This window comes from Mirounga leonina, unplaced genomic scaffold (assembly GCF_011800145.1).
Source record: "Mirounga leonina isolate KUSES-001 unplaced genomic scaffold, KU_Mleo_1.0 Mir_154, whole genome shotgun sequence".
Taxonomy (NCBI): Eukaryota; Metazoa; Chordata; class Mammalia; order Carnivora; family Phocidae; genus Mirounga; species Mirounga leonina.
In genome coordinates this window covers 20,074,983-20,099,769 of record NW_023270389.1, presented here as the reverse complement: position 1 = coordinate 20,099,769, position 24,787 = coordinate 20,074,983, and the positions used below count along the sequence as shown (strand labels likewise).

Here is a 24,787-nt window from a genome sequence, read left to right as displayed (position 1 = left end):
CTCCCTTGTACTCTTCCAGTAGGAGATTTCTAAGTACTTGATAAACTATGGACTCTGAGAAACAAACTGAGGGTTCTAGAGGGGAGGGGGGTGGGGGGATGGGTTAGCCTGGTGATTTGTACTAAAGAGGGCACGTATTGAATGGAGCACTGGGTGTTATATGCAAACAATGAATCATGGAACACTACATCAAAACTAATGATGTAAAGTATGGTGATTAACATAATAAAATAAAAAATAAGAAAATATATATTATATATAATATATATATGTTCAAAATTCTCTTAAAAAAGATAAAATGAATAATTCTAAACAAAAGACTTAAAAATTCAAACTTCATATATATAAAAAAAGTATTCTTCTGCTGGAGTAAAAAAAATGTTTTCTAAACCTTAAAAAAATTATATTGTTTTTGTATATTTAAAACATTTTAGCCTTGAGTATAATGATTAAAAGTTGATTTCTTCTGTTACTTGTTTTTCCCCAAATTACAACCTGATTATTAGTTTATCATTTACCTTCTTACAAAAAAGGGAACCATTTCTTATGATTTCCAACCTGTTTGCTATTTACCAGTTTCTTATAAATCTCTGACTTTAGAAATCGAGGAAAAGAATCCTCGGCCATAAGACTATAGATTAACTTCTGAGCCTCATCAAAACATTTGAGAGTTGGTTCTGCAATATTCTTTGAGATGAGGTCCCTGGTACTGAAGTCAATGTTGATCTGTGGAAATAAGTTTGCATATCATTACATTAGTTTAGTCAAGGAATACATGGTTTATACAGTTGGTAGATATACATATTATTTGAATTTTTTTTCTAAACACAAAGTCAATCTGATGCACAACAGCAGAAAAAGTCATACATTTTTTTCCTGGAATGTAGAACACGTATTTGGTTTAATTATTTTTCTTTTCTTTTTCTTTTTTTTTTGTGTGTGTGTGTGATCTTTTCATATTTTTAATGGGAGGACAGTAAAAAGATGCTCATTTGGGGAAGCAGCCAGCAGCAAACTAAGGCATGCTGGATGTGAAGAGACCAACCAGAGACTAAAAATTAACCTGGGTAGCTCAGTAGGTTAAGTGTCTGCTTTTCGCTCAGGTCATGATCCCAGGGTCTTGAGATCAAGTCCCACATTGGGCTCCCTGCTCAGAGCGGAGCCTGCTTCTCCCTCTCCCTCTGCCCCTCCCCTCGCTGGTCCTTGCTCTATCTATCTCTATCTCTCTCGTGCGCTCCCTCTCTTTCTCAAATAAATAAATAACCTCTTTAAAAAATAATTATTTTTCCTAGGTAGAGAGGGTTGGCATTGACAGAAAACAGAGGCAAAGCCTTATTTTGAGATTATAAAAAAATGGCAAAGGTGAAAAACAAGATATTTCATGATTTTAAATTTATTTTCCCATAAATCCTTTTTTTCTAGTACTTTAACCCTAATACCAATAGTATATTTTCCAAAGTCAGAACAAAAACTAGAATTCAGTAGGTTGGATTCTACCAACACATTCCCATTCTCTATACTTCCCCATGTTGTTTCCCACACAACATTGCTTTTTGTTCTAATTTGTATTTCTTTTTGTTTGCCAAAATAAACCAAATAACATCCCCCTCTTCACTGACTCCCATGCCTTCCACAGAATATACCTATATGTGTGTGCATGTGTGTGTGTGTATATCCTTGTCCCCAAACCACTACCATACACGAATATCCTCATCAGGGTCTAAGAGAGATCTATTACATTGGAACACACCATTCATCTGCAAATCTGTAAAATGCCCCAAACCTTGGGAAGATGCTTGTCTAACTCTATGCATATTCCAGGATATATTCTGCGAAGCAGAAAATTTCACATCCAAGTTGTCTAATTTAAATTGAAAATATTCATGAAGTGCAAAAGAGATTTGAATCTTAGAATTAAAAACTCAAGAAAGGCAGGTGCTATATCCGTCTTATTCATCCTTCTATTTTCTGGCACTTAGCAGAGTATCTGCCACATAATAGGCAATCAATAAATATTTGTTGAAGAGAATTAAAATGTCTCTTGACAAAATGGGGAAATTGTAAAAATGCCATAATTTGGGGGTCTGGTAAAAGAAAGACTATAAATGACAATTCGTGCTTATTGAATTGAGGTTAAAAGAGGCAGGCAGACCTATAATCAAGCTTTTCCTCAGCTATTTACTTGCTATTCATATGGGTGAAACAAGTTCTATAATTTCTTTTAATCTTTGATTTCCACGGTATAATAGAGAAGAGTAACAGCATCTATCTTAAAGTGTTTCAAGGACTAAATGAGATAAGTTTAATATCAAAGTATTTTCATATTATTATTCTAGGAAGAAGAGAAGAAGAAAAAACTTTTAATTAGAAAAGAATCAGAAAAAGGCCACTCTTTGTTCACAGATGTTTTCCTTCTTAAGGGATTTCAGCTACTCAGTGATCCCACATCTGCACCTTTATTTCTCTGATCATCCTCTTACGTCCTCCATCAAAGTTCCAGGCCAAATGCTACAACTCTCTGAAGGCCTCAAAATCTGGAATCAATTTCTCCTTCCTTATAAAGGAAGATGGTGGAGGGCAGTGGAAAGACTTTGGGATAATTTTCTAACCTGTGCTCTAACACTTAGCACCTTGGTGACCTGGTTTGAATTAGTTTAATATTTCTGAGCAATCCTTCCTCATCATTAAGCCAGGTAGTTCCTGACTGAGTTTTTATAAGAATTAAAATAAAATGATCCTTGCATTCATGGATTCCACAAATATTTATGATGATCTATTATGTACCAAATGCTTTCTATACTTGGGAAATGATAACCAACAACTAAATAAATAGCATTATTTTAGAAATAAACTTGAAGGATGAGAAGAAGCTGGTACTCTAAGACTCTGGGGGAAAACATTTCTAGCAGAAAAAACAACAAATGCAAAGATGCAAGAAAGAATTCGTTATGTTCTGAAAAGCCACTATGCCTGGATGGCTGGAATATAGAGTGTGAGAAAGTTCCTGTAATGAGATTTGCCTACAAGTCTTGTAGGGCTTATGTGCAGTGTAAGGAGTTCTTATTTTTCTACTAGAAGCAATAGGAAGACCCTGAAGGGTTTTTGAGGAGGGAAGTGGCATGATGATATGGTATGGACCTAGAATACTGCCTGACTTGTAGTGGGGATCAGTGAATAGTGGTTGTTGTCAAGCCCTTGCAGTTTTTTAAACATCTAGGGTAGTCTGTTTCATAAATCCTATCCTATGTTGTGGGGATATGAGAATAAATGTTGCCTGTTTTCTTCTTTAGCTGTGCCATTAATTACTAAGTGGCATCATCTGCAATTTGCTTAACTTTGTATCCCCCATGATAGTAAATATAGCAATTTATCTCATTGAGGCATTCATTCATTGGGGGAGTATTCACTGACAGCAGGGCTGGTGTGTGCCTAGTCCATGGATTGGCTTATTATTATTTTAATCAGAACTGAACACCTGCAATAACTCCCCATTTCCTATTTAAAAAGTCCGAAGCCTTGATTTTGGCATTCATGGCCTTTACAACAGAGTCCTAACTTACACATTTTGTTTTCTCCTCTATGTGTGCCCTGTATTTTTACCAAGCTAGACACTTCCCCTCAAGTTCCTTGTATTTTCCCACCTATGAACATCTTTTTCATACCATCCTTGTCTACCTGAAAGTCACTCCTCTCACCAAGTCTTTCACACACATCTTTGATGCCCTGAGGCTACGTTCAAGTAATATTTACCCTGTGAAGTTTACTCATGGATTCTTTCCTTTTTGGATCTGTCAAAGGATTTTGTGTTACTTAGACCATATTTACATTTTGTGCCTCCTTCTCTATGCCTTGTGCCATGTAAGGACTCAACGAATATGGACTGCATAAATAAAGTGAAAAAAATGTTTCTATATTTGTTAAAAATGATGTTTAAATTTTAAAGGGAACTATTCCATTTCAACATGTACTGGTAATCAATGTTATTTATTAAAATAGATGAAGCTTGTATTTCTGACTTATCCCTCTCATTTTTCTGACTTGTCTGTTTTCCAACCAAGGAACTGCCAACATCAGCCATGATAGCTGAGTGATGAGCAGATATACTAATCCCAGGAGATAATTAGTAGTCTTATGAGGCTGTGTCTTGGCAATTCAGCTTAATGTCAGTGACAAAACATCACACCCACATGTTTGTATAAATGTCATTATTTTTCTCCAAGTTCTTCAAGCTCGAATCATAGGAAACATCTCTGACACCTCTTTTTCCTCTGATCTCTCTCTCCCTATTTTTTCCCTCATTTGCCTGTTATTTTGTAATTTCACAATGGCTTTTTTCATTCTCACTCCTATTTCTCCAGTTCAGCCTTTTATAATGGAATCTCTATCCCAAATTCTGAAATTTACCTCTAGTTTGATACCTCTTCTTACAATGTCTTTCCCTTCTGCACATGTGAAAGTATAACTATATCAATTTCACCAAAATATCACTTTCAGCATATGAATATTCAGCTGAAAATCCATTTTTCTTTATAACCTAAACTGTAAATATCTTACCTTGGCATTTGAGCTTCCTCGCACTCAGACTTCAATGTGTTGTTTCAAAATCTTCTACTTTCCTTAGCAGTATATATAAAACTAGTCTACTCTCTGTTCCCAAAGCAAATCTTGTACCTAAAGCTTGTTTATGTTGTTTTCACCATCTAAAATCGCTTTCACCCCCACAGTTTCATTCTGTACAGATTTTCCTTATCCTTCATCATTTAGCTTAAGCTGAATATCCTCTGAGAAGCCTTCCTTGGCCACAGAAGGAAAGTCACTATAATTTCCTTATCATTATGCATTATTTTGATTTAGAAATCAAGAAATTTGATTTCTTGCTTAAATAAATTTAGATACAAAGGCTGCTGCTAGCATTAATTACTCAGTCTGATTATCAGAGAAGGAAGATCTGTCACTGCAAAGGGAATTTAATAGTTCATGACATGGAATTAACTTGTTTTTAATCTGTTGTCTTTTCCCTATTTCTTTTGCTAATTCCCTTTTTCCCTGCATGCCCCTCAAATAGGAGCAAAGCAGCTATGCATTCTCTCAGTTCTATCCCAAGTCTCATCCTAGATTTTTTTTCCATTGGTTACCCTGTCTTCTTCCCTGGCTAAATATCTGAACACTGGTATTATCTCTAAAATAATCATAATGATATTTAGGTATGATTATTTTAACTGAAAATAATAATTGTTATTATTTATTAACTATTAGTACTGATACACTGTCTTTCTATGGTTACTTTATGTCACCTACACACAACTATATGATATACAGTATTATTATTCCCATTTTTCTGGGGAAAAAAAACTAACATATATCTGAGAAAGTAGGCATTTTATTTGTAGTCATTCCTAGAATTTATTTATTTGAAATATCATATTGAGTAGATGCTTAGGAATTGTGTGAAGGATCTGAAGATACAAAGGTGATTAAAGTGAAAAATTAATCAAGAAGACAGATTTTGGAAAAGTAATCCAAAGGAAAAAATAGGCTTTCTGAAGGAAATGAGATCTTAAGCAGATCTTTGAATTATTATCATGAAAAGATAGATTAAGAATGGAACTTGCACATGGGCAGGTAAACCAAAAGAAGCCCAGTGGGTTTTGAGAGGAGGAAAGGCACGAACCTGGAAAGGAATCAAGGTACCAGGTCATGTGGGACCTTGTGTAGTTCTTGTTAAGGAATTTTTATTTAACCTGAGAGCAATGGGAAGAATTTTTAGTAAGGGCATGTTGTAAACACATGTTTGAAAAAAAAATCATATCACTGGATGCCATGTGGTATCATAGCTGGGTGTGGATAAAAGGAAGAAAAATGAGAAAACCTTACCAAAAGTTCGGGTGGGCAGTGATGGTGAATTTGGCTGTGAAATGTCACAGGGAATTATGGGAAGTGCATAGATTTTAAAAATATCTAGAAAGTAGAATGCGTGGAACTTGTGATTGAATAGTGCACTAGGATGAGGGACAAAATCTTGAGGAATGGCTGGCTTTTAGCAATATTCTGAAGAATGAGATGATAGAAAATGCTGATGGATTGGACATGGGATGTAAGTGGAAGAAAATCAAGGATGACTACCAATTATTTATCCAGAGCAAATAGAACAGAACTGCCATTAACTGAGATGGGGAGACTCAGGTAGAAGAAAGTTTTGAACAGAAAATCAGGACTCATATTTGAATTTGTTAAGTTTGAGCTGCCCTTTTAAAAATATGGGACCTTGGGCACCTGGGTGGCTCAGTCGGTTATAAGTCTTCCTTTGGCTCAGGTCAACATGAACCCCTGCTCTGCAGGGAGCCTGCTTTTCCCCCCTGACCCTGCCCCACTCATGCGTGCTCTCTCTCTCTCTCAGATAAATAAATACAACCTTTAAAAAAATAAAAAAATAAAAAAAATAAAAATATGGGACCAGAGAAAATCACTGGGAGAATGAATGTAGGCAGAAAATGAAGGGGATTACCTTCTCTCATTATAGTCTGTTGGGTTATGAGTCAGAACAGTAAAAGAAATTGCTAAATAGCAGTCAGTAAGGAAGGAGGAAATCAAGTACTAGGAATCAATTGAAGATAGTATTTCAATTAAGAGAGAGTGATCAAATTTGCTAAATGCCCATTGAGAAGTCAATTTGGGTGAGGTATTAGAATTAGGCTATCAAAAGTGTCTTCTCTTTTCTTCTCAAATTCCTTGAAATTTCAGTAACTGGAAAAAAAGTGAAAATGTTAGGCCTAATATATGTAGAGAGATAGTTAGATATCTTTAAAAGAATCACTCCTGGGGCCATGTCTGTGAGCTGCATCTTCAACTTTGCATAAATCTCAACTATGATTTTTGGCTGGATTCTACCAGAAGATACATGGATAAATTTCTATCTCAAAAAGTAAGACAAGAAATGTTGAGCTTGGAGTAGACCAAAGGTTAAGATCTCATCAGGAAGTGACCTTCTAAATATGCAACCTTTCCAGTGGTATGATGTTGAGTCTTGGGAGTTACAGGGAAGCTTAGACTTCGCTGAGTGGTCAAACTCTTAGGTCCAGAGCCTGGGCTGAACAGTGTATCAGTTAATGAAATAAACAGAGTTACATTACTTACTAATATGATAGCTACTTGCATTTTATTTGTATGGATACACACTTTAGTTTCAAGGATTCTGAGAAATATAATATTTCCTTTGCTTATTTTTTCAAAAGATTATGAATTATCTTAGATATCTGAGCCCACTGCACTGTCAGTCTCAGAAAAGAATTGTGATTCTTACCGAATCTCTGACAGTGGAGATGTCATCACAACCATCTAGAGGCTTTTAAATTCTGTCAGTTTTGAAAAGGCCTTGACACAGGTAACATTGACAGCAATCCATTGCATTAAAATGACTGCCTTCCGAATGATGTTTGGGGTAGTTGTTTAAAAACAATTTTATTCTAAAGACCCAGAATATTTTAATACTCATGGGATATTGTTAACTAGAAGGTATGGCAGTTAAATTCCTCTTTACTTCACCAGCAGTGTTAACTCCTTTTGGTTTCCAACAAATTATTTTATCAGGAAGAATACATTTTAAAGGGTACCTGCTGGTTTTCCCGTGACCCTCCACTCTGCTTTCTATATTTTTACATAATTTGAATGAAACGTTTTCAATTGTGTTCTCACATTCAAATTAGATAGCATTTTCCTCATCTAGAACATATAGTGGAGCAAGAGACTGTCATTATGCACAGGGTGTGTGCATGCATATGTAAAACACCTTACTAAAATGGAGCAGGCAGCCTCTTAGACCTCATTCACAACAAAACTTAAAAATTACTATTCAAATTAAAGCCGCCCATAATCATGTTTTTGGTTGCATAATTCTATTTAATCACCACCAACACCTCTTGTATTACTTCATTTTTGGCATCATTAAAGGAAAACGAATATCCTGAAATATCTTCTCAAGGGTGGCTATTAAAATTGAGAATGGCAAAGTCTGTAACATCTTGAAGGAATCCATCCCTGCACAGGACTTCATCCTTTTGCTCTTACTGGTTTTAGAGACAGAAATCAGTGACACATGTTGGGGGGTAGTTTTAACATCTCAAATCGGGCAAAAGAAACAGAAGAAATTATAACACATGCAATCACATAAGTTGACAAAAATAGATGTACATAATGTAGATGGATAATGTATATGGATTGCTAAAAATAGATGTATGTGAGTAAAAGCTATCTGGAATAGCTGAGAAGGAGTCCGATCGACTGGTTTCATTTACCAACCCAAACATGCTAATCCAAGATTAATTTCAGTAGCACAGAGACCCACAGAAGTTCAAAAAACACCTGGGTGTTTTCTTTTCAAGTTAAAATGCAGCCCCCAGTTTTTCAGAGGGCGAAAATGCTACTGCAGATTATTTAGAAGAGGTAGTCCTGCAACTCTTTCCCCTCTTAATGCCATAGTTAAATCTAAACTTCGTGGTTTAAGAAGTTATACAAAGAGAATGTGAGAAGAGAAATAAAGCTTTTGATAGAAAGGAAGATAGACTCTATGTGCCAAGATAATTTTATGCTTTTGCCTTTAGCATAAACATCAAGGTTCCCAGGCTGCATTACAAACATTTAAAATAAATAGTAGATCTGGAGAAAGGAATTTGAAACCTGAGAGAATGGGCTGTGGGTCTCTCCTCTCATGACCCGTTGTATCTTTATGACTGCAGGACTCATTATTTTTTCTCTAGGGCTCAGTTTCATTTTCACCTGTGCAGTGTGGATGATTGCAATACCTCCCCAAGATAGCGGTCATGATGATCAGATGAGATAGTTCACGTAAAAGCATTGTGCAGAGATGTCACTTATAATTTCTTTAACTCTGTTTTCCTTCCTTTACCTCTCTTCCTCCTACCCCTTTTCCTTCTCATCCTCCTCGATCTCCTCCTTTTTCTCCTCTCTCTCTCTCTCTCTTATGTTTTCAGAGGCCCTTTATTTTAAGATGAAATAAATAAGGAGGAGGAAATTATTGGGATCCAGGAAGTGCAGTTGCCTCAGTTTCCCCTCTGAGACATACCGTGCTAGGCTTCCTTCACTACGGGACTAGCCTCCTAGGCACTGGCTGGTCCTTTACTTGACTTCCTCTTTGTCTTCCTTTCCTATCCTTCTCTCCCATTATGTCTAATTCCCTCTATACTCCCATTTCTGGTCAAAGCTCACAAATTACTTCTTTTGAGATACATTTTCTCATCCCCCTAGAATCGGATTTTCCTGTTGCATGCTACACATCACCTGTGTTCCCTACCATGACTCTCATGAAAGTTTATTGGATTACTTTTTAACTGGAGTCTTCCCCTCAAAATGGTTAGCTTTACCCACCCAGGGACTCTGTCTTTTTTCTTATCTGCACCAGCATGCTTCCTGGCATATACTAGACACTTAGTGATGAGTGAACCAAAAGTTAGGAAATTAATAAATAAGCAAACTCATTATATCTGGAGATGATACTAGAGTTGGGGGACACTGTTGATAAGCAGCAATTTGTGGGGTCGGATAAAAACATCCACATGTTGGGAAAGTGGCATTAAAAATGCAAAGAAAACATTTGAACCTAAGATGGAGAATACAAAATTGGCATGAGAGTAATATCAAGACATGCTTCCAAATGCCCATTTTCATGGGCCTCTTTCTACCAATAATTCATATATCTATTTCCTTTCCTTGAGATTCCATTTAAAGCTAACCTTATTTAAAATAAAGACCTTATCTCAATATCTTGTCTCACTACTATCCAATCATTATATCCTTCTAGGTATAATGCAAAGTTTCCTCTGTAAATTTTTTTTTTTTTGCACTTAATCATTTGTTGTTTTGCTCTTTTTCCCTAGTTCCATAAATTTCATTTTTTTTACCCAACTAGCTTCAAAGTTTCTTTTGAGCCAAACCATAGTTTCAACCTATTTTGCTTTCTTGCATTTCCTTATCAAGCTGCCTAGTTCACACAACATATTGCATTATACTTCAGTGTTTTTTTAATCTGTTCTCCTGCCTAAACTGAGCTGCCCTTTCATGGAGGTACTTTATCTTATAAGGAGGTGAATAGTAGACACAGAATAAGCATTTGCTGATGTGAAATAAAATATGTCAATAAATAACATTATACTGACTTAAAAATAAAAGCAAAAAAACAGACATAGATATTTTAAAAAGGGTCCTGCACACGCCCATTAAGATACCTTCTCCTCTATTACTATAGTTTCTTCTTTATTTTATGAGTTATGGTGTCTTCACATTTAATAAATACTTTTTTATTTTATTTTATTTTTAGAGATTTTATTTACCTATTTGAGTAGATAGAGAGAGCATGCACAAGCCTGGGGGGAGAGGCAAAAGAAGAGGGAGAAGTAAACTTCCTGCTGAGCAGGGAGCCAAATGACAGCAATGTTGGACTCCATCCCAGGACCCTGGGATCATGACCTGAGCGGACGGCAGATGCTTAACTGACTGAGCCACCCAGGTGCCCCATTTAATAAGTACATTTAAGAATTAAATATTTCGTACTAGTATTCTTTGACTTAAAAAACTGCCAGTGTGATAATATGCAGTTGAATTTATATAATTTTAAACATTACACTGTTGTATGATTTGGAACATTTTCTACTATCTCAGAATGACAATCAACATAAACATAAACATTTTTCTCTCTAATCACATATTTTCCATCCTGAGTAATTTCCTTTTCAATAAAAAGAATGACAGAAATATAATATATATAAATGATATAAATAAAACATGAATATTTAAATCTGTCAGTGTTTTCAGTAATATGAAAATATTATTTGAAGTGTTTGAAGAGTTCCATTCTGTTGAAACCAAGTAATATTATTTTCTTAAAATTCCAAATATTATGAAATGAGTGGTCCAAATTGAAGGACGAATAAATAAAAGTTTATGAATTTCTTTTACACTTATAGGTTCCTATTGTGTGCAAAGTAGAGGCACTTTAAAAAATATTGCTTGTCGGCATGCCTGGGGGGCTCAGTCGTTAAGCATCTGCCTTCGGTTCAGGTCATGATCCCAGGGTCCTGGGATTGAGCCCCGCATCAGGCTCCTTGCTCAGCAGGTAGCCTGCTTCTCCCTCATCCTGCTGCTCCCTCTGCTTGTGTTTTATCTCTGCCTTTTGCTGATAAATAAATAAAATATTTTAAAAAATTAAAAAAATAAAAAGTAAAAAATATGGCTTGTCTAATAATTTTCTTTTTCAAATCACTTAGTTAAAATACCTGGCTATATATATATACTTTTTTTTCCCTCAGTATTTTCTTCTGAAACTACCTAGGTATAGTCCATTCAATGAATAGCTCTTTTTATCTGAAACTAGTGCTTTGCTAACGTTTTTTTATAATGGTTGTTTTCAGGTTGAAACTATAGCCCTTATAGTGACTTGTTTAAAAAAAACAAAAAGGATTACAATTTCCTAAAAGCTGTTCTGCATGATATAAACCACAGACATGTGATCTCATTCATCATTCTCATGTGTCCTGTGTGTTATGTGCTTGCTTTTTAGATAAATGATTAGAGGGAAACTGAGGCTCAGAGAGATAAAACAGCTTACCACAAGATTACTACAGGATTTGAATTTAGGTCTAGGTATCTCTAAATTTCCAATTATCTACTATATCACACTAACTCTCTATTAGTGTAGAAACCAGAGAAAAGATAATCCTGTAAGGGAGAGGGCATAAAGTCTAGTTACAATTATTATCATTTCTCATCGAGACCTAGAAGTTCAATTTTTGTTGTTTTGTTCAGTGTGCTGTCTTTGCCTGTTAGAACAGGAAACGGAGAACCATTAGTAATGTCAACTTATAAAAAGGGATTGTTTAGTAAATTTAGTATAGTCTAATTATAAATTGTCTAATTGCATCAATTAAAAATTAAGTTATACTAGCAATTTTATAGATGAGGAAATAGAGACATGAGAAATTGAAAAGAAAATAAATATGAGTTAATAGACCTCTACATAGCATGACTTTGCCATTGTTCTTTACTTTAGGATTTTCTATCAAGAAAATTAGTTGTAATTTTGATTCTTTATGACTCACTTATACAACTATAATTGAATATGGAAAAATAGAGCATATTCTCATATAAATCTCATTCTTGGATTAATTTTTTTACTTGTGAAAATCATGTTTTCCAGCTTCCATATCAAAGATATGACCTTGTCTTATTAAGTCTGCCTCCTAGATAAATCTAGAATATTTCCCACCCTTTTTTATCTTTACTACTGCCTATCCAACCTCATCCTCCACTTCTCATTAGCAATATCAAAATGTTTGTAATTTTCAGGAAACACTAGGCAGCTTTGTGCCTCCATGTTATATCACTGTGCCCTCAGTCTGAAATATTCTTTCTTCATTTGCGTCTTGATATTACTCTTTTCATGACATACGTTTTTCATGTGTGAATCATCCTGAAAATGTGTCCCTTAACTCTCCAGATTTAATCACTTTTCCAGTGTGCTAATAATGAACTTTAAATGTGGCTTTATTATTATATTGTTTATTGTGTATTTGACTGGTTTTATTACATGTCAGTCTCTCCTGCTTTGTGACTTCATTGTGGGGGCAGGCACCCAAAAAATCAGTTTAATGAGTCAATATACTCACAGTTGTATTATATTTAACATAAAACCGATGGACTACAGAGAAATACCTTGAAAACTGTAACTGATACATAATATAAAAGGCAAATGCCCTTTAGTAATTTGGGAAGTGAAATTTAGTAATCTGTTGAACTGGAAACAACTAATGGCAAATAATAAGAAAGATAATGACTTTCAAATGTATATCTATATAGTGTTTTGTTTTCAGTGAATTTTGTCATATTTGATGATAACATTTTTAGATACTTCAAGGAGAAAATATAATTATTACTTGAAAAGCAGCCATAAATTTAATTATATTTTATTTAGTCAAATTAATTAGATGGACAAAGTATAAAAAGTCATACAAGTTTTATATGCTTAACTGTGCTATTTATTTAAATTATTACCATATAAATTTATTTTAGAAGAAAAGATTAGGAAAGTAAACAAAACTATTTTGTCAAAATTGATAATTTATTATATATTGTAAGATTGAATTCAGCTATAATTAAAAGATGACATTTCTTATTAGAAGACTTCTCATGCAAAATGTTTGAGAATGCTATTCTAAAACAATCACTGTTAATTAGCTGAATTCATAAAGAAGAAAAAAATCTGGCTTTCATATCAATATCACAATATATAGGATATCTTTAGAGCTGATTTCAAGCCCTTTTAGGGAATGACACATTAATCAACTTGACAAATCTCGTATACTATATTTTCAATTTTCCAGAATTATTTATTGATTCTTAGATGGTGACTGGGAAATGAATGTTGAAATGGCTCCACAGCAGTTAAAATTCTTCACCCTCTTCACTGTCCCCCCATGAATTCCAGGCTATGCTTTAGTAGCTCGTATGTGTGTAAATTTATACTAGCCAATGTATGCTGTGTAAGTAATGTCCAATTAAAACTTGAACTATTAATACAGCCACTTTATGTCCTGGATTTTCTGTAAGTGTTTTCATTTCATCTATTCTGTTCTTTGTCTCCATAAGTGTAATAATCCTTCTCACACCATGAATCCTAATTTTGGATCAGAAAATATGATAACTATCCCCTAGGAGGAAATTGGTGTTTTGCCTCCATAGGAAAGATGACTCGTACTAATAGTTTATGTTTGGTACTAGTAATTCAATGTAGCTTTCTGTTTATTATTTATGCATTAAAATTCTTTGCTTATATGATATATTCAGTGAGGAACTGAAATCATTTTATTTATTTATTTTTAAATTTTATTTTATTATGTTATGTTAGTCACCATACATTACATCATTAGTTTTTGATGTGGTGTTCCATGATTCATTGTTTGCATATAACACCCAGTGCTCCATTCAATACGTGCCCTCCTTGATATCCATCACTGGGCTAACCCATCCCCCCAGACCCTCCCCTCTAAAACCCTCAGTTTGTTTTGTTTTGTTTTTAAAGATTTATTTATTCATTTGAAAGAGCGAGAATGAGAGAGAGTACATGAGAAGGGGGAGGGTCAGAGGGAGAAGCAGACTCCCTGCCGAGCAGGGAGCCCGATGCGGGACTCGATCCTGGGACTCCAGGATCATGACCCAAGCCGAAGGCAGTCGCTTAACCAACTGAGCCACCCAGGCGCCCCCTCAGTTTGTTTTTCAGAGTCCACAATCTCTCATGGCTGAAATCGTTTTAAATTATAAATTGCTCAAAGTTTTAATAGTAAAGGGTATATGGAGATGATCATTGTTTTGGTTCTGGAAATGAAATCAAATATAAATGAATTGTTACACACATTGAACCCTTTTTTTTGGGGGGGGGGACTATTATCAGTCATTCCAGGTTTCTCCTGGAAGGCCCTTTCTCCTTTCCTGATCTTAAAACAGCATAGGCGGATCCTGATTACCTGAAACATTGTCTCACAGCTTTGGCTACTTTTACCCTCAAAGAAATAAAGGTAAGCAAACTCTTTCTTTGGAAAGTTAAGACATTACATGCCATAATGTGGACATCCAAAATATTAAAAATGAAGAATTCATGCTGTTGGTTAGTAGTCCTATTTCCCCCCACATATCATCCTTAATTTTTAAATAAATTATTTTATTCTAGAATTCTATTCCATCTTGACCACCATGATTTATAAAAGGGAAAACAAAAGTGAACTTGAAATGCAAGAACACACTTAAGTAACATTTCTATAGGGTAAATTTTAGAGTGATTTAATCTAAGATAATGGACATCATTTTTCAAGAGTCTGCATGTTGTGCTAAGGAAACAAAAATATTGGTCATATCTGGCATATAGTAGGTGTTGAAAAGATTTGTTGAGTCAATAAAAAATAGGATCATCTTAAGGCACTTCTATTGGAGTTTACAGACATTTCTATTTGAATACATAGTGACAATTTGATTTCCCTTTAGATGGATTAAGTGTCTAATAATTGGGAGCAAATTTGCTAGGAGATGAATATTCACTATCCTGGAATATTTTACTCACCTCTTTAGGGGCATCAGCTTCAATGAATTCAGAATAAATCATCTTGGCTTTAAAAGCAATTTTTTCTGCACTTTCTGTTTTTTTGAAGTCTTCACAGGCAAGCCAGAACTCAACATTTTCTTCACTAAACTCTGATTTTAGAAATGTTCGAAAAGCATCCAAACCAGCTATTAAATATAAAAAAAAAAACTTTTGTATATCATACAGTGCAGTATAAATAACCAAAATGAATACATTGTATAATAAAGCATTTACTGGGGGCACCTGGGTGGCTCAGTCATTAAGCATCTGCCTTCGGCTCAGGTCATGATCCTAGGGTTCTGGGATCCAGCCCTGCATCGGGCTCCCTGCTCTGCGGGAAGCCTGCTTCTCCCTCTCCCACTCCCCCTGCTTGTGTTCCCTCTCTGTCAAATAAAATCTATCTATCTATATATAGATTAATATATTAATCTATATATATATTTAGATTGCTATATATATATATAAGCATTCACTGAGTATTCAGTGTAAATATTTATCATCCCTCTCTATATAGTTATATGTTTTTGTTTTTAGGTTTAGAAACCTTATTTTGGATCAGTAATCATAAACATAAGATATTCTTGTCTCTATTTCTCCAATTAGCTCCATTAACACATTAACCTGTACTTTTTCTTTCTAGATCTGAAACATCAAGGAGTTGTGTTTAGAGGAAAGTCTTGATGGCAGTTACTTCATGGGAAATCCATGGACTTAGTTTTCTACACTCAATAAACTAAACCCAAATCAAGTAATTATGTTATACTAACTTCAGAGTAAGAATATCTGTGTTGCTATGAGTTGGTGAGGAAACAATTTGATGCTGAGGAGTTAGATTGTGTGGGTTTGGGCTCAAGGCAAAGAAGGAAGGACTGGCATTTGTTAATCTTGAGTGAATATATTGGCCAATTCAAATCTCTAAACCAAAAAAGTAACCAGCAAGATACTTGGTGTGACTTGGTGTTTCTTCGCTTTATGTGGTATTAGGCAATTTTAAGTCAATAAAGCAAATGAATGGGCTTTTCCCCAGTGTTGCCTTAAGTAAAACATTGATGTCCCCATTCTCCCTCATGGTACCTGCTCTTACTTAGCCTGTGCATGGTATTTTTCTCCTGCTCCCAGGTATTCTCCTGAGCATGCGTTTCTCGGGAAACTTTAGGCCATTTACTTGCAGGCTTGTTTACTTTGCCTCAATTAGTATGTTATTTCTTTTAAATTTAATAACAACAGGTAGTGAGCTTTCAGCCTGTGATTCCCATAGGTCCCACTTCTCCCCATTACTTGACTTTCAGCCAATTTTTTTTTAAGGTTTTATTTATTTATTTGACAGAGAGAGACACAGCAAGAGAGGGAACACAAGCAGGGGGAATGGGAGAGGGAGAAGCAGGGTTCCTGCTGAGCAGGGAGCCCGATGCAGAGCTCGATTCCAGGACCCTGGGATCATGACCTGAGCCAAAGGCAGACGCTGAGCGACTGAGCCACTCAAGCGCCCCAACTTTCAGCCAAATTTACATGTGTATTATTCCTATTTGAGATTAAGATTGTTCTTTTCTTTATTTTCCTCATCAAAATGTGCCCTGAAATATTCTTCTTTAGTATATCTAGAGGTCACTGAAGAAGGTAATTTTTGCTAAATGAGTTAGGGATGAGTAGGGTTGGCTAATTGGATTTAAATAAAAAAAGAAAATCAAACCAACAAAAAAGGACAAAAAAAAAAAGATCTGGTTATCTAATTATTTTTATAACACAAAAGGTATTGGGGAGAATTGAGAAAGAAAAATATATCAGTCTTTGTTTGACTAATGAAAATTTAAGCTCAACATCAGGAATTTTTAAAATAGTGTAATTTTGAGGGGATTGGTAGCATAAATAGTGAGTGTTGCCTGCAATAAATATATATATCTTAAAAAAAAGGATTGTGCTTCTAGTTAGAGAGCAGGTTAGAAAGGTCATTATCACATTCCCACAGCTGAATGGACTAAGGTAGTATCTTGAGTTCATATTATTTGGTGTCACAGATTGTACCTGCCTGAGGTCAGTATCTGTTTATAAATGAGACTGTGGATCTCTCTGAGCAGGAAAATGTACATCAGCACATTTGCCTCAGGAGGGATTTGCCTTCCAAAACATTGGTGACTTTCTCTTCCATCTGCCACGAGGAACCCTTTGCATTTGCTCAAAGCAGCTCTTCCCTGACTGCATACTCAGAGATCTGATCCTTCTAGTGCCAAAGTAGGGACGAAAGAGCTTGTGGAGAATCAGGGGAAAGGGAAAATAAACTAGTGGAAAAGAAAATGTAAGAGAAAGTTTATGGAAAAGGGACCAAAATTAGCTATTTGCAGGTTGCTGCAGGTGGGAAGCAAAGTGATTTCAGTGAGAGAAAATAGAAAAGGCTTCAGGGAGCAAGATAAAAGCATCTAAAAACATTGGGAAATTAAAAATAGATTTAATATTTTTTTATTATTCGAAATACAGTTGAAATAACAAGCCATTGCAAAAGGTTATCAGGTACCAATTAAAATTCTCAGTAGAAATATTGGAGAATGTGGATGTCGTTAATATGTGAGCACTATAAAAAATTCAATTAACTACACATTTATTGCATTTAAAAATACATCCAAGAAGCTTCTGTGACACAAATTTAGGTTATAAAAATCTTCTTACTAACATTCAATTAAAATTTCCATGAGTTTTGTCTGAACAATGATGAATTTGAGGGTTCAAAACAGAATTTATGCTAAAATCTATTTTATAGAGAGGATAAAGTATACTTTCATGGTATTGAAAGAATACCATTATTCTACCATAAATTATAGATTCCTGTCTGGCAATATTTTATATATGTGTCATTGAGGCATATGAGGCTTCCTCCCACTGAGGATTACCTAAATGTATCCCTGAGAGATGGGAAGTTAGAGATCAGGAAACTTATTATTTTCTCACATCCTGCAATTTTAATGAAGGACTACTCGGAGATAATAGCTATTGTCTATTTTCCCTCTCCCAACACTCAGTTCGGGACACAACGAAACAGAATAAACAGCTAAAATGAGCTAGTTATCTCTGTCTTGGACATACTATTTTATTGAAATACGCTTCTATTCTCTACATACAATTTGAATGATCAAAAGATGTCATGTGACTTTGGAACAATATGTTACATGCAATTAAAATGATATTCTCTGAGGGCACTCTCTACAGAATGGAATGGCTACTGGTTAGGCTTAACAGGGGCTGACAAATGGAATAAACACTAGGTGTCGAAACTTACATGAAAGCCAATGCACAGTACCTGCAAGACATATCCCCAAGTTGACAAAACAGATAATCTGGTGAGTCATTTAGCTGTTTAAAACATTAAAAAGCATTTTCTATTTCCAAGCTATTTTTCTGGTATTATAAAAAGCAAAAACCAAACATCTGCTCAAATGAATCTACGACTCTTCTACTTTATGTGGGCATGAAATAGAAAATCTCAGGAGATATGCAGATGAAAGCATTTGCCTTCAGCTCAACATCTTCCATGCCTCTGTATTGTGGTGCTGTCCCCTAGAACTCCCCTACTCCAACCAGCCAACCCACCACCTGCAGAGACACTTTCTCAAGGCTTCTAGTAAACCTGATCTGTCCCACTGGTTATACACTTAAGTAAAAAAGAAACATGCCATTCAAAACTTACAAAAATGCAATTCCATGTCTTTGATGTCTTTAGTATATGTCCTTAGTTGGATTCTAGGAGTGATGTGGATTATTTTATGTCTATGCTTTAGGAATTAATTATTTAAGAATCATAAAATCAGAATAATTTTGTCTAATTCAATCTAATTTTTCATATGAATAAACAGCTATGAAGAATTCCCCCAACTTTATTATGTTTTAAACTTTTCTAATCTTCTGATATTTATTTTACAAATTTAAAGTAGAAATTCCATTTGATTAGTACCAGCAATATTAATTATTAAACATATTTTAATACATGTCTCTGTAGAGCCATTTTTTTTCCTGTATGAGATACAACTGAAATAAAACTGCTGCAAAACAGAATTGTCTATAACAGAAACAGAAGTTCCAAATGACTACTTTGAATCAAATTATGGGGTATTTTATTTATTGAAAATCAAATTACCTTATTGAGCCAATATTAAATAATATAAATACATATCTACACATGTACATATTAATGCATTTAAATATGTTTTTGTTTTCACTAAAAATTAGAATTTCAGTTGAAATAAATACTTAAAACTGTTTTTAGCCTCTGAGACCTGACAAAACAAGTGATTTATTTAAATTTTCAACTTTTCAATAATTTGTATGTTTCTTTCAACTTGTAATAAGAATAGCCAATATATATACATCAAATGATAATGAGTCTAAGAAAATGACAAATTTCTTAGTTCCTGTTTGGGATTTTCTTTTTGTGCTAATGTTTGGATTGCTATAATCATGTCGTATTTTCGGTCTAACCTAATTCCATTGAGATTTGGGACCTATATTCCATTTAGATTTGTGTGACTGTTGGGAATCTTATGCTTCAAATATTGATCAAACTCATATTTTATAATAACTACAGCTTTCAGAATTTAATGATTTACTTTTAATCATTATATTTTTAAACTTAGTCAGATCCTACCTTGGTTGGTTAAAAGTGTGTCTATATTTTCAGACCACACCATTGTTTCTGTCGTTGGTGACCTGTAAAAACAACATCTACCCTTGACAATAGCATTGTGATCTTTTTCTTCTATGACCTGTAGTAATATTTGAGTTACGCGTATTTGTTGAATTACATAATTTAAAAGAGTTTTGCACCGTTAATCAAACTGCAAAAGGTCAACAAAAATTGTATAATGTTTCCACAGTGCACAGCAATAGCAACATAGACTGGGATATAACTTGACATCAGCAATTATTTATTAATCTAGCTTACAATGTTATTAATATTTGCAAATTCTTACATTCTAATAAAGGCACAAGAGAGATATTGCTCATGGTTCTATGAAGTATAGTGGATTTCTTCTCAACTATAAATATATTGATTGTTAATTTATGTGGCATTACTCTGGTCTATTCCCAAAAAGTTGTCATGATAGCAATAGTGATGAATGAACTATTTTCTAAGTTTTCACAGTATATAAAATTATCCATGTCATAATTAGGTATCTCAAAGTTTTAAAAAAAGTTTCAATTAAGGATTTCTAACATGTGATGATCTTAAAAGTGTTTATTTATAGTATTTTGAGAAGGCTTTGCCCCACTCTGAATCAGCCTTTATTTCTCCTTAGACTGGTATGCTTCCAGTTCTGGGATGATTTATTTAAATCTAGGAATCTGTCAGGACAGAGTAATATCTTTTCCAAAGCAGTCCTAAATTTATAGACTTAAGTCTTCTGAAGAAGGTATACTTTGGGGGATGTGATGAAGAAATAGTAAATCAGGTTTAAGGTATAAAGTTTCTGAGATGCAAATATATCATGCATTATTCCCCCTTAATAAACTAAGATCCTGATGAGATAAGCTCCCATCCATAGAAAGCATCTGCTACCCAGAAAAAAAAATCTTAGATTATGTAGCTGTTGTGTGCAAATGACTTACTTATGGAAAGGGATGAGCTAATTTAAATTTTTTTATTAAAATGATGATAAAATAGAGTCTCATATTTAGTCATTCTTATAAAATTTTACCTTTGCATATCAAGGTGATTGATCTTGAATGTGCTATGTGAAGCGATCTCTATGCTTTTATATTGTATTACTTCTTGTAATTTGCTGCTGTTTTTATTATTTGTGTTGGGATTGATTGTGCTCCCTTCTGCTGTTGCAGATGTGATTGTGTTTTCAGATAATAATAGTTCTCCTTATAGAGGGTACATAGAGGGGGCTCTGTGACTGGAGATTCATTTTACTCTCTTCCATTACTTACATTTCCTGTCTGAAACTTTCTTCCCTAATGGTGGACAGCTGATTTTCCTTTCTCCCTTGATTTACTAAATCTTAGGGATGTAAGATTTTCTGTGAAATCATTTTGAAATAGTGGTTTTTCATTCAAACGGACATTTAAATAACTGTCTCTATTTGAAGATTGGTATTTGGTGGTTAATAGTATTCAGATTGCAAACCACTTAGTACGAGTGAAATATATGTTAATGAACAGGGCAGTGAGGAATTCTGAGCCCAAGCCTGGCCACACACTACAACCATCTTGAATGAGGAATAGCCACCAAAAAAACCACACAGAAAACCAAACAAAGCAAAAACCGCTGAGAAACAATCTAGGCAAAAAGCATTCAGGGATGAACATACACTTCCCTGTTGTGTAAGGTCTCTGATGATAGGAATAAATACTGTTATTTTCCACTACCAAGAACAGTATTTCTGGTCCAAAAATGTTTGTTGAACATATAATCAAATAATGAATGAATGACCAAACCCTAAATAGTGGCAGGTATTAAAAAACCTTCAATGGAAGCAGATCAATGGCTTTCAAGATGCTGGCAGGTGATAGTGATAAGAAGGCTATTGAGAGTGAGAACTGAACTGCATTAGCTTCAAAGGGTGTAATTAATGGTGGAAGGAAGAGGAGACATGATGTGAAAACATCACGGGGGAGCGACAGACCACTGTCCTCTCATCCCTGAGGAATATGAAATTGGAGAAAATGGATAACATCCATTCTAGAAGGCATCAAGGCTAGTCATGTCATTTAGGGAGAGCCAGATTTTGCTTACGCCAAAAGCAAAAGGGAATATTCAGTGAAAACCTTATCAGATGTAAAGGGGCCTTTGAGGAATGGAAGTATTTAAATAAATGGTAGCTATTCTTGTTACCTTCATTAATGTAGGAAAACTGTACAAACAAAGGAAGAAAACAAAGTCTGAGGAATAGTGTAAAACCAAGGACAAAAGAAAAATTTTAATGTTTCGAATTAGAGAGATATACTAGAATATTATTTTCTAAGGATAGAGAATATTATAGGTAATAGAATTAGAGATACTTGGATATTCCAGAATTACTTAAGGCCCATCAAATGCCTCATTATTATAAAAGGAAAATCTGCCTTTCAGCTCTCTGAAGAAATATCCCTGCTGGTGTGTGACAAATCCCGGGATGCTCTCGGCTCACTATTTTCTAACCAATTTCAAGTTTGACTTGAAAGGTTCAATTTTGACTACCTAATATGATGGGAGGTCAGTGGAAATGCAGTATTCCCTTTCCGGAGCTAGGCAAGATGCAACTATTTAAAGGAATAATGTTCTTAATTTGCTGTTTAAATTTTTAAATTCTGGGTTGATTGTATATTTAGAATTCTGTGGAAGAGTAAATTATGTTATATATGAATGAACTGAAATAATATTTTTACCAGCATCAAAATGTTCAACAATGCATTGAATGTTCACCATCTATACCACACTGTGCTAGGCATGTCATCTACTTTGCCTTATTTAATCTTGTAAATGACAGTCTGTTTTAATTCTACATTACCAGTGGGTAAGGAGCCTCAGAGATGCTAATGACTGGTGCAATATCTTGCAAATACTAATGGGCAGTTAGAATTCAAACCCAGGTGTGTCTCCTTATAACCCAAACTCTCCTTACAATCCTTCCTAGGATGAATGAGGCAACACACATATGCTCATACTTTGCTCATGTTTTGGAACATTTATAATAAATACTTTGAAAGTGCTTTTTCTGTAATAGAGTTTATTGCATTTCATACAAATATTTCCTGTAAATAATAGCTAAATTGCAGTAATCGAGTACTCAATAGAAAGTTTTCAGAAGATAGATTCTTAAATCTGATACGTTGTCAAGTGAAAATAGGACATTTCTCATGTTAGATGTGAGTGAGAAATATGTTTTATGTTTTAAAAAATGCAACTATACAAATGTTAAGAAAGAAACTGCTGAATTTAAATTGGGGGGAAAAAGAAGGTGGCTGATTTAAAAATGTACTGATTTGGTTAAATTTTACTTGGTATGTTTTACCTTAAGTAAATGGATAATGTACCACTCTATCATTTCTTTCTCTTTCTTTTAGTTTGATTTTAGTTGTAACTCTGACAAAGCTTTTGTCTGACTCTTCTCATCTGTGACTGTGTGTGCATTTCCTGTATAATTGTGAGGCATAATCAGAGTCACATTTCATATTTGCCATGAAAATTCACCATCTATCTGGAGCCAAAATTGCACTTAGTGTTTCCTGGGGTTTTGGCTGATTTCCTTTCTGTTTCCTTCATTAAGCGAGCGCCATCAAGGCCAGCAGTCCCGACATTATGTGTCCGGAGAAGAGCCAGGCCAGATGGGAACTGCGTGAAAGCTACCAGTGATCTTGCTAATTGCGCCAGCTAGAACGGGGTGTACTGCATTAAGAAGTGTGGAATCCAACAACTTAGCTGTTCACACTCAATTAGCAGTGTGCTGGAGAATGGGAAATTCAAGCAAGGGGTCCATGTGCCCCAGGAAATGATAGCTGCTTCCTTACCCGGCATTTAATATCTGTTTTCAAATTTCTTAATAAATATCGCAATAATGAGTAATTTTTGCAAGGAGAAATGAAGGGGGGGAAATCGGAGGGGCAGACGGCCCATGAGAGACTATGGAGTCTGAGAAACAAACTGAGGTTCTAGAGGGGAGGGGGGTGGGGGATGGGATAGCCTGGTGATGGGTATTAAAGAGAGCACGTACTGCATGGAGCACTGGGTGTTATATGCAAACAAAGAATTATGGAACACTACATCAAAAACTAATGATGTAATGTATGGTGATTAACATAACATAATAAAAAAAATCTTAAAAAAAAGGATCATATGTATCTTTTGTCTCAAACTCTAACACTTAGTAATTTTGAAAAGCTTCACATAAAAAAAAAAAAGAACTCACTGTTTTTTTCTCCCCTGCATAACCTTTCTTTATCTTGGCAAATATAAAGAATTAACTGCAAAAGCAAGTCATGAATTGTTGACATATTTTAGAAAAGAAGAAGAAATCAATAGAGAAAGGGGAAAAAAATAAATCAGCAAGAAAGACAAAATTAGCATATTTATCATAAATGAAGGAAACAAAACATCGAGACTAATGAAGGCTCAAGTGTTTCATTTGTACATCTTCTGAGATTAAAAATAGCTTTAAACAGCAACTCACTTCACTGGCATTTTTCTTTCCACTGTCTGTCACAGATGATGCCGAATTTCTTTTTCTGACTGATCTTCAAGCTGAAGGTAATGTGACAGCAGGAACATTACAATTAGTATGCAAATACCTATCCCCTGGGTTACAAATTGGCATTCTTTAAATCATGCTATGCTCAGCTTTTTTCGTTTTGTTGTTAACTTTTCACTGGTCAAAACACTTAAACTGCTAAGTAACAAAATAACTCTTGGAATAAATGTGACACTTCTCGGAGTCTGTGGCATAACTTAAATGAATTCCTTTAGAAAGTTTGGTTTCTAAAGTTCATGTACATCCATTTACCAGACAACTATTGTTCACATGAGGTTAGATCAACTCAGAAAGAAAAGTATATAAAATTTAATATTCACCTTTAGGTCTTTCTTCTGTTTAAAAGATCATTTTTTCCCCCTTTGTTCTTTGATTTTTCAGAAAGTCTAAGGAAAACTCTACTTTTAATACACTTATCTTCAACAACTATGCG

General features: G+C 34.7%; 1 protein-coding gene across 1 annotated transcript; it reads right to left on the bottom strand.

Annotated features, from left to right (window-relative positions):
* Positions 1–522: 522 nt before the first annotated feature.
* Positions 523–24,287, bottom strand: RGS21 (regulator of G protein signaling 21). Its single transcript, XM_035009510.1, has 4 exons — positions 24,277–24,287; positions 19,770–19,846; positions 15,119–15,285; positions 523–726 (listed from the first exon to the last, which is right to left on the bottom strand). Exons 1-4 carry the CDS (start codon positions 24,285–24,287, stop codon positions 523–525), a joined length of 459 nt encoding a protein of 152 aa, XP_034865401.1.
* Positions 24,288–24,787: the final 500 nt, after the last annotated feature.

What these genes read in the sequence shown, in the direction of transcription:
- RGS21 (XM_035009510.1), bottom strand. An exon ending in CACACTTTTAACCAACCAAG is followed by an intron (nt 15,286 to 19,769) that starts GTAGGATCTGAC and finishes TATATTTAATAG; the next exon opens with CTGGTTTGGATGCTTTTCGA. An exon ending in AAGCTGATGCCCCTAAAGAG is followed by an intron (nt 727 to 15,118) that starts GTGAGTAAAATA and finishes TTATTTCCACAG; the next exon opens with ATCAACATTGACTTCAGTAC.